Source organism: Salminus brasiliensis, chromosome 24, assembly GCF_030463535.1.
Source record: "Salminus brasiliensis chromosome 24, fSalBra1.hap2, whole genome shotgun sequence".
NCBI lineage: Eukaryota > Metazoa > Chordata > Actinopteri > Characiformes > Bryconidae > Salminus > Salminus brasiliensis.
The window spans coordinates 2,469,717-2,480,250 of NC_132901.1; the positions used below are offsets into that span (position 1 = coordinate 2,469,717).

A 10,534-nucleotide genomic window follows, 5' to 3' on the forward strand; every position below is an offset into this window, starting at 1 on the left:
ATTACTAGTTCTACTACCTCTACTGCTACTACATGTATTATTACTACTAGTAGTAGAAGTTTTACTACTATTACTAGTTCTACTACCTCTACTGCTTTTATTATTACTACTGCTACTACTAGTTCTACTGCTGGTAGTAGTAGTAGTTCTACTATTTCTCCCTTTATTATTATTATTATTATTATTACAACTACTACTTATAATAATAATAATAATAATAATAATAATATTCTGCTACACGTTTCTATTCAGTGAAACAGAGTCAGACTGAGGACTCTGTGACTTTGTCAGTGTTAATGTGTGTTTACAGCTCGGTCAGTCTGCAGCTCAGCTCGACTGTTGTTGTTTAGTTTAGAAAATAGATGAATGACCGCTGTTAAAACTGATAGCTGTCTGGGTTCTCCATACGAGGGTTCTTTAAAAGAACAGTGGTTCTATACAGAATCAGGACGTCTGAAGAACCCGTTGGAATGCTTAAAGGGTTCTTTGCCTGGTTCAAATGGTCTGGCTATACAGGGGAAGACCCCCTAAATATGATTCTTGGTAGAACTCCTGTAGCACTTTAGAAAGGGGTTCCACTATCAGTGGAACTACATAGAACCCCCTTTTGCTCACTTGCTGCTTTCACGTGCAGGTTTAATGTGCATGTGCATTTGATATAAACGTGGCGTTTTACATATAAGCACATATAGATACAGCCTGGCTACAGTAGCTCCGCCCACTCTCCCAGAAAGCCGCATAGGGTCACTGTGAGAACGTTGTAGAGCCCTAATCAGACTGACATGCATGACTGTGCTCAGCTCCTCACACACTCTCAGGTAGCCTCTCCTCCCTTTGTCCTCTATTCACACTGCTAGACCCTTCGCAGGCTCATGCGCGCGCGTGCATGCGTGTGAATGTGAGTGCAATGTGCGTGAGAGTGTGTGTGTGTGTGTGTGTGTGTGTGTGTACATGCAAGCCCTCCAGCTTCCCAGCGTTGCACGGTGCCAGTCTGATGGGTCCCAGGCCTTTCTGCTCGCGCCCTGATTAAACCGCTTTCAGATTCGATGGGATCCAGCTAATTAAGAGCTAATGAGCACGTGGCATAATTAAGATGTGCTAATTATGATGTCCTCTCATACGTCTTCAAACGGTGGGTTTCGTGTAAAAAAACAAACAAACAAACAAAAAAAAACAGCCCCTCAACCCAGCGCACGAGGCGCGCTGACCCTCACGCCGGAGCGCATCCCCCCCGCGCGTTTTACGCACGGACATCTCTCCCCCCAAACGCGGCTCGGACACCAGGCATCGTCCAAAACCGGACACTAGTGACCTCTGCGAGTCACGCGCGTGCACACTTCTGCAGTTCTGAACATCCACGCTCACGCACACAGCCACACAGGAACGTCCTCAAAAGCGCGCCGCGTTTGGAGACGCGCGGGGACACTTTGGAGCTTGGAGCTTTGGAGCTCGTTTATTATGAAATATGGAAACATGTCATATATCAAACGACTCGGAACGAGCCCCCGAAGACCACGCACGAGCTCGAGTGCGGATTTCGAGGGTGGGCGCGTGGTGTGCGGCTGCGGAGAGCCGTGCGTAAAAGTTGCCGGCTGCTTCAACGTTTGTTTCCCAAGTCAGGAGAAAACGCTGGAACCTCGGTCGGACGTCTGTCTTCTCAGGGCCGTCTGCAACCAAACCCAACAATGATAGTAATGGGATTTTATGCTCTACACCCTTTTCTTTCCCCCTCGCTCTCCGCGCGCTCCACAAGCGCCTTTATTACCCCCCTCCTTTATTATTTCAAAAAAAAATAAAAGCCTCAATTTCTCCTTTCTTCTCTCTCCCTCTCTCTTTTCCCCTCGTGCTGCCTCTTTAAAAGCCCCCATGCTCAGATTAAACACACACACACACACACACACACACACAAAAACAACGCAAAAAAGAAAACGACGCAAAGCGCGTAAAGCGCGCGCGCGCAGTGAGAGCCCCCTTTTTTGCGCTTTGTTTAAAGAAAAAACAGCCAATTGTTGCACGAAAATGTATTCAAGTATGAAAATAATGCCCTTTGTCGGGGCAACCAACACTCCAGCAACGACCCCCACCCCCCCACGCCCGCGTGGCACGGCCCCTTTTGTGCGCAGCGCGCGCGCAATTGTCTCGTTCGCTCTGATGACGCTGAGCGCGTCGAAACGCGCCGTTAATTGGATCAGAAAGCCTCGCGCCCCCCCCCCCCCCCCACCTCCCACAACACCCCCTCCACCCAACCCAACCCCACCCTGGAGAGAGAGAGAGAGAGAGAGTGGGAAAAGTTTGTTAAGTCTGAACCCCCTTGAAATTAGGCAAATGAATAGAGCGTCGCGCGCAGGTGACGGGGCGACTGGAGGAAAAGGGAGAATAATGCGCGCGCCGGGGGGAGGCCCCAGCTGCGCGCGCGCCCGCCCGCTTTTTTTTTTTCTCACTCTTCTGGCGTTTGTTTTTTCACGAGCCCAAACTGAAAAGCTGAATGGGGCTGGTTTTGTTCTTATAATAGGATACAAATCGAGCCGTGCGTGGCTAAAACGGGATCCAGCGGTGGGGTACAGCGCGAGCCTCCTTGCACGCATCACGCGCGCGCCGGCCAGCCAGCGAGAAAGCGAGAAAGCGAGAAAGCGAGCGCTCTGGGCCGCCAGGGGGTCGGCCCGCGCATTGCCCCGCGCGTAACACGCATGCATACACACACACACACACATACACACATGCATGCATGCGCATGCATGCAGGGTGCACGCAAACACACACACACACACACCTGCCGTGGACAAAGCAACGTGAGAACGCGAGGAGAGGGGGAGTTCCAGCTCGCGCGCTTGGCGGAACAGCCTATTATCAGCTTTGCTTAATTCCGTTAACGGGAGAGGACAGGGGTCTCCCCAAGGTGGTGGGTGGGTGCGTGCGCGCGCGCCGGCAAGGTTGGGTACGCGCACCGGTCTTTCAGGGCCATCACGTGTGTTTTCCAAAAGCCACGTGGGTTAACAAAACAGCTCACACACACACTCACACACACACACACACACACTCACCCGACGACCCCCTTCAGGTTTGCACACTGTTGCTTTTAACCGAGCCTCGAAGCGCGCGCAGCATCCATCGCCTTTAATCCTGTGGAATAATTTAGGGGGCCAAGGATGCGCGAGACAGCCCCTCCTCACACACACTGACACACACACACACATATTCTCTCTGCGCGCGCTTTATAAGGCGAGCCGGGTTCAGACAGATTCAGTCTGGTGCTGAAGAGAGACAGAGAGCGCGCGAGAGAGGAACACACACACACACACACACACTCTCTCTCTCAAAGCTGGACCACCTCAACGTGCGTTTTGCGCTCGTGCACCAAGCCATGACTTCCAAGAAGATGAAGGATGGGAAGGTAAGCGCGCTCCGGACTGAAGGCTGGTTCTAGGTTCTAGGTTCTAGGTTCTAGGTTCTAGGGGGTCTTGTTTGTTGTTGAGTTCTTCAAAAAGTTTGGTTCCCAAAACGAGTTTGGCGAGGCGCGCGGATCCTCGGTCACCGTGGCTTTCGCACGCGCTGTGCACGAGACACGGCGGTGGGCTCTGCCCCTCTCTCTCTCTCTCTCTGTCTTTGCGCGCGCGCTTTTGCTGGCTAGCTGGTGCCTAACGCGCGCGCTGTGCTGTGTTTGCAGAAGACCCCCGTGTCGCACAAAGTGATCGAGAAGCGCCGGAGGGACCGCATCAACCGCTGCCTGCACGAGCTCGGCAAGACCGTGCCCATGGCGCTCGCCAAACAGGTGCGTGCAAAAAGGAAAAAAACGCGCGCGCTGGAGGAACAGTGGGGCTCCGGACAGCAATAAGACCCCTGTGGTTACTAATGATACTTTTACTACTAATAATATTAATACATATTAATATTAGAGCAGTGGTGCACGAGGATTAAACTGCATACGTCAGAAAAGTCGATATGAAACACTTCTAAGGTGTTTTATTTGTTTACAGATATATACATATATATATAAATAAATAACATAAATAAAATATAAACAATTGTTTCACAGAATGAAAAGTGTATTTTTTATAGTATAATATAAACAAAATAGTAATATTACTATTTTATTTTAATTTAATGTGATATATTAAACAGTTTATACAAGTTATAAAAAGCCGCGGGTTCAATAATATAAAGTTCTATAACATAATGTTATATAATCTATAAATCTAAAGCATGTATAATGTAAAGTTACAAAAGGTTTATATTTATATATAATTTAGCTATATAGTATAATTAAATTTACACAGTTATGCAAAAGGTTTGCAATATAAATGTATATACTTTAATATATAAATCAAAGTTATATAAAGTTATACAACCTAACGTTATATATAATATAATATAAAGTTATAAAGAGATATATAATGTGACGTTATGTAAAGTTACACACGTATAAAATAGTTATATATATTATAATAAAGTGTGATTAAAAGTAAGTCTTCAAGTTATATATTCTATAACTGTTATATAACTATAGTTATGTAATAATATAAAGTTATGAAATATAAAGTTAGGCATATATAATCATCATGTAACATCATGTAAAGTTACACAAATATAAAATAGTGTAAATATATATATATATATATATATATATATATATATATAATAATGATTACATCTATATATTATTATTATTATTATTATAAAATACAAAGTTGTATAATATCAAATTAGGATTTAGTTATTTACATAAAATCCTACCATCTAATGTTAAATATTATAGTTATATAATATCACGTTATGAAATATAAAGTCTATATAATAAATCTGAAGGTATATAACCCAAAGCGTTTCGCAGAGCTACATCTACAGTACTAAATGTTTGTTTACTGGTTTGTTTACTTGTTTGTTTACTGGTTTGTTTACTTGTTTGTTTACTGGTTTGTTTACTTGTTTGTTTACTGGTTTGTTTATGTAGACTCAGACTGTAGGCGTGCTGGTGTATCTGAACAGTGTGTGTGTGTGTGTGTGTGTGTGTGTGTGTGTGTGTGTGTGTGTGTGTCTCGTGCAGAACTGTGGGAAGCTGGAGAAGGCGGAGATCCTGGAGATGACCGTGCAGTATCTGCGCGCGCTGCACGCGGCGGACTTTCCTCGCGGAGGGAGAGAGAAAGGTAAACCCAGTCTGACCCAGTCTAACAGAACTGAGCGGGACTGGTCTTACTGGTCCATTCAGCCCCCCAGTGCACTGGTGTATATAATGTTAGAAGGGTTCAAACGCGCGCGACTTTTGTTTACTGTTGTGTTGTTTGTTTGTTTGTTTGTCATTTTGTTGTATCGTTTTTTATTATTATTATTATTATTATTATTATTATTATCTTATTTTTGAAGAAAAATATTTTTTCAATTTTACCAACAAACAAACAAAAAAAAGACAAATTCCTAAAATTCATTTATCTCGAGTTCACGAGATCTTTTATTATCCTGAAAAAACGAGGGGGGGGGAAGCGATGACGTAACGAGATAAATAAATAATTAGCGATCACGAGATAAAAAACGGTCCCAGTAATTCTACACTGTCCCTAGGGGGCTAGAGGGGTATAATAAAGCCCCCCAGCATTGAGCTGTGGAGCAGTGGAAGAGCTGTGCTCTCTGGAGTGATGGATGGTGGAGCTCCACCACCCAGTACCTTTGGGGAGGTATTGAGGAGTTGAGGGGATGATGATTAAGGTGGGGTGGTGGTGATCAGCATGCAATCAAATCCTCACAGCCATGCTCTGCTCCAAAATCTAGTACTTCTTCTCTGGACAGTTAGTTAGAGGCAGTTAGTCCAAGTCTTTTTTTTTTTTTTTTTGATTAATCAAGAAGAACCCGTGAACGAGCAGGCGTCCCAATACTTTTGTCCAATTATACAGGATGCTTACAATGCGTTTGGGGGTCAATAGGTGACCTAATTCGCTAATCGCTCGCCCTCCTCCCTATCCCCGCAGGTGAGCTGCTGGCCGAGTTCGCCAGCTACTTCCACTACGGCTACCGCGAGTGCATGAAGAACCTGGTGCACTACCTCACCACGGTGGAGCGCGCCGAGACCAAGGACGCCAAGTACGCCCGCGTGCTCGCCTTCCTGCAGTCGCGGGTGCTCTCCGAGCCAGTCTTCGGCGCCCTGGCGAGCGTCTCATCGCCGGAACGTGCTCCCCACCACCACCATCACCACCACCCGGAGTACCAAAGCGAATACCAGACCTCGCCGGGACACTTCGCATGGCACGGACACCCGCATGCCCTCGCCTACACGCCAGTGCCCCTGTCCACGGGCGCTCAACACGAGCAGCAGCACCAACAGCAACACCACCCTCACCACCCTCACCAGCAGCACCAACAACAGCAGCAGCAGCACCACCAGCACCAACAGCAGCACGCGGGCTACTTCGCACCCGCGCAGGGACTCGAACATCACTACCTCAACCTCATCGGGCATGCGAGCGCGTTAGGCCTCCACGCCACGCCTCACGCCGCCCTGTGAGCTCGCTCGGTCTGTTTGTTGAATTAATTTATGCGTGTGTATGTCTGTGTTTATTACTCCTGTACGTGCTAATCTAGACTCTTAAAGGAAATAAACGTCTGCTTTTGTAACCACGCTGTGCTTTAACTGTGGGGTCCAAAAATCTGGACTCGCCGGGGCGAACCCGAGCAAAGACGGGCACTGACAGGCTGCTCCGGTCAGTGTCTTAGAAGTGCAGCATCAAAAGGGCTCAGGAGTCCCAAGGGCAACGATGTGTCCAGACGTTGCCAAGGTATGCACATACGTTTAGCTGTGTTGTCGATAGCCACATAGAAGGCTAGCTTGGGGTCAAGCGCTATAACGCTAACACCGTATTACGAAATACGTAAATTACGACATGTCAGATTTCAATCGAATACACGGCCAAATAAGATCATTCCCCACCATGTACTTTTAACTGAGCCACCGACGCAAGGGCACCGATTAGCGCGGTCACTCTGAAAACAGGTGGGGAAAAAAAACGACAAGCCCATCGTAGCTGCAAGTTTAGCAACGCTGAGGTCGACTGAAAGGCGAATCAAGCAAACCTGGATGAGCCAGTCGACTAAGTTAGCCTAAAACCAGTGGAGAACCCTCCTAAGACCGTTCCCTTGACTCTAAACAGGTAGGATTTGAGGCCCAGTTAGCTGGAACGCAGCCTGCTAGCTAACCTGTTTAAGCCTAGATAGCCGGCTAGATAGTCCAAACCCAGCAGAACCGGCCTCTCATTTCACCTTTCTGTTCCTCCCAACACCAGTCGCTCGACTGGGCTGTCTGATATTCGGTGGTCCTGTAGCTGAGCTAGCTACGCTAGCTAGGCTAGCTTAGCTTCAGCGTTCTGTCCTTTCAACTAGTTGAAAACAGTCCAAACAATTAGTTTGGAGATAAGCAAATTTTTACCCTGCTAACTAAGCTAATGCTAACAAGCTTCTCTCTCCTAATTCAGAGCAATTTAACAGGTTCCATATTGGCCCCACATATGGATGCCCACCAGGGTCAGTAATGGCACCAGGAGGGGTTAGGCATGGGCCCTATCTGGGTTGTACACTGCCTCGATGGGACCCATGTGAGATTAGGGTGGGCCCAACTGGGTCCCAGTAACAACACATGTACAAACCCACTCACACCCACCTGGAACCCACCTGGATCCCACCTAGCTCACGCGCATGGCTGGTTGTGCTCTTTCAGGCTCTGGCTGCGGAGGGCGAAGCAGCATGTACTCAGGATTCGTACTCGTGCTCCTTGGGCTATAGTCTTTAGAAAAGGTGCCTTTTTACCCAATCAGAACTCTCTAAATCTAAAGACAGAGTACAACGCTGCTCTCTAGTGGCTGGGGTTTAAACAACACTAAATATTTGCATGAAAAATATCAATAAAAAATTTATACTGTGGGCTCGGAGTGGCTCATCGGCATAGGCTAATGCACCCCCACTACGGCTCCAGAGCTGGGGACCTGCCGCTTTCCTCAGAGCAAGACGGCTGCCTGGCATTGCCACATCGGCAGCGGTGGCTGGCATCGCATGTATCTCAGGAGGCATGGATGGGTTAAAGCCTTACCCTCCTAGTGCTGGTGCCTGGTGGGTTAATTGGCAGCAGCAAATTGGGAGGAAAAGGCAAAAATGAGGGATTTAATCTTCTTCCATCCTGGTCATCACCGCCACTTCTCCATCAGCCCGCCCCTCAGGATGCTGGAGATTGGTTAGTTGGCTTAACACTCCTTGATTGACAATAAGCTCCTTTCCCAGAGGATTCAGGATTCAGCCAAGCACAATGTAAGCAGCCCCTCCTCCCATGACATAGCCCATTCCACCTATATTTAAATAGAATGCAAATAACAACACGGATCGGTCAACACCGGCCGGTGGCAGTGGGAAGTGTGTTTAGCGTGAGGAGGAGAGAGCAGGACAATGTTTGCTGAGGTCTTTGCCATCACTAACACCCGTCAAGCCAAGTCAAACAAGTCCGCACCCCCTTCCCGTCACAGTGCGCAGGAACTTCCTTAGGCCGCCAACTGTTGACAAAGGACCTTTTAAGGTCGGATCCTGGCAGTTTTTCCATTTTTCCAACGTTTTCCCCCCATTCCTGACGCTGACCACAAGTGCTGGCAAGTGGCGGCGCTCCCCCGCGGAGCACATTAGGACCCTAGAGTTCGGAGAAGATAAGTTCTGCTCCCTTCTATAGATGTATTTAGGCAAATGAGGCGGCCCATTCTCCACTGTGGTCGGGATTAGAGGTGGAAAAGCCAAGAGGAGTTGGCCACCAGGGTGGAAATGCAGGGTTTTGCAGGAAAGCCCCCGGCTATTTGCATATAATTTTACCAAGTTGCAGTCAGCCGTGACGGCGATTGTTTCTGAGATGTTGGTGGCTCTGCCTCTTCCTTTCTAACGGGATGGACTGAGACCCTCTCAGGCTCGCACAATGGGAGGACAGAAAAAGGGCTTTGCTACACCCATCTCCTCCCTCCGTCTCGCCCGTTTTTTGGGGTTCGTCCAGAGCTTACACTCTGGACGGTACACTCGCTCTTCATCGTTGAATTTAGTGGGTTGCACAGAATTGTCATCAGGAAACCTTGGGATTGGTTGGGTGGGGCGTTCAAGAGGGAATCGAGAATGCATCAAGGCGAGAAAAAGGAAGGGGTTAAGAAGTGACTCTGGTGGAAGGGGAAGGTGGGAGGGGGGGGGCATTGAGGTTCCTTGGGTTCCTTGGGCTTCATCCTTGAGTGGCTCCAAAGGAAAATAATCAGGCGTATGAAATCAAAGCTGCTGAGTAAAGTGACTGAATTGAGCCTGGAAGCAGAGCTCCGCAAGAGTTCCAACCAGTGGTCTGAACGGATCCTTGTGGGTTCCTCAACATCAAGAGGTCTCCACACCCATGCCCACCCCACCCCGCCGTATTTAAGAGGAAGGGTAGCAAGGATCCAGATGCACAGGTGCCCGTCAATCGCAAGCGCTGAAGGAATCGACGAACACAAGGCCGCCCGCCTGCCAGGCAGTCAGTCGAACGAGGGGAACGGGGGGTCGACAAAGAGGGCATGCAGATGGAAAGAAGACCCATAATGCCATGAAAGGCAGGCGCTGTGAAAGAAGACCAACAAGCCAATATTGGTTTAAATCCCAGCCGAGAACAGTGCGCCAAGCGGAGGGGAAAAGAAGGCGAGAGAAATTAGAGCGTTTTAGCTTCACTAGGCTCTATGAATAATAACTAATGAAGCCCTGCTAAACGCGCCCGGGGAGTCGGCCCTTTCTCATGGAAAACGTCCTGAAGCTGCTGTAGAAAGCAGCCAAGGAAGCAGCAGCAGCCGCCCTGGCAAAGTGGCTTTGAAAGGAAACTTTGGGCAGGGCTCTGTGAAGTCGGACGCGCCCTGAGACATGAGGTTCTTCAGGTTCTTCTTGAGAAGGTAAAAAGATCTTCCTTGAAAGACCTTCTTGACCTTCTTCTGAAAGTGGGTTTGAAAACAAACGTTATATACATACATACCTACACTAATGTCCAAATGTTTCCGGACACCTCTAGTAAAGGACACATTCCGCTACTTTAAGTAGCTCTCATTGACTGGACACAGCTGGTCTAGTCCCTAGTGAGATAGTGACCAACATCCTGGCCTCGCTAATGCTCAGACAATGCTCCAGAGTCTAGTAGAAAGCCCTGGACAGCAGAGACAGTTACTCCAACAAAAGCAGGAGAAACTCTTTGATACCCTCGATTTCAGAAGACGATGAACAAGCAGGTGTCCCAATACTTATGTCCTTTTAGACCTACTATTTCTGTTCCTGGTACGCCTACTGCAGCAGCAGCCGCCCTGAAACTCTTTTAATACCCTTGATTTCGGAAGAAAAGATGAACAAGCAGGTGTCCCAGTACTTTTGTCAAATACCTTCACCAATGACACCAATGACCATCAAGGAAGAACTTCGTCAAGACCTCAGTGTGATTTTTCCAGGTTAACATTTATTCATTGAATAATTGATCAATTGGCAGGTGGTGCTGGACCCAGATCATCAACATTCCTATATATCCTACACCTCA

The 10,534-nt window shown here is 47.9% G+C and overlaps 1 protein-coding gene across 1 annotated transcript; it reads left to right on the plus strand.

The window, feature by feature from the left end:
* Positions 1–1,473: 1,473 nt before the first annotated feature.
* Positions 1,474–6,490, plus strand: helt (helt bHLH transcription factor). Its single transcript, XM_072670805.1, has 6 exons — positions 1,474–1,640; positions 2,513–2,678; positions 3,137–3,391; positions 3,665–3,769; positions 5,042–5,141; positions 5,958–6,490. The coding sequence occupies exons 1-6, from the start codon at positions 1,474–1,476 to the stop codon at positions 6,488–6,490; spliced, it is 1,326 nt and encodes a 441-aa protein (XP_072526906.1).
* The last annotated feature ends 4,044 nt before the right edge of the window (positions 6,491–10,534 follow it).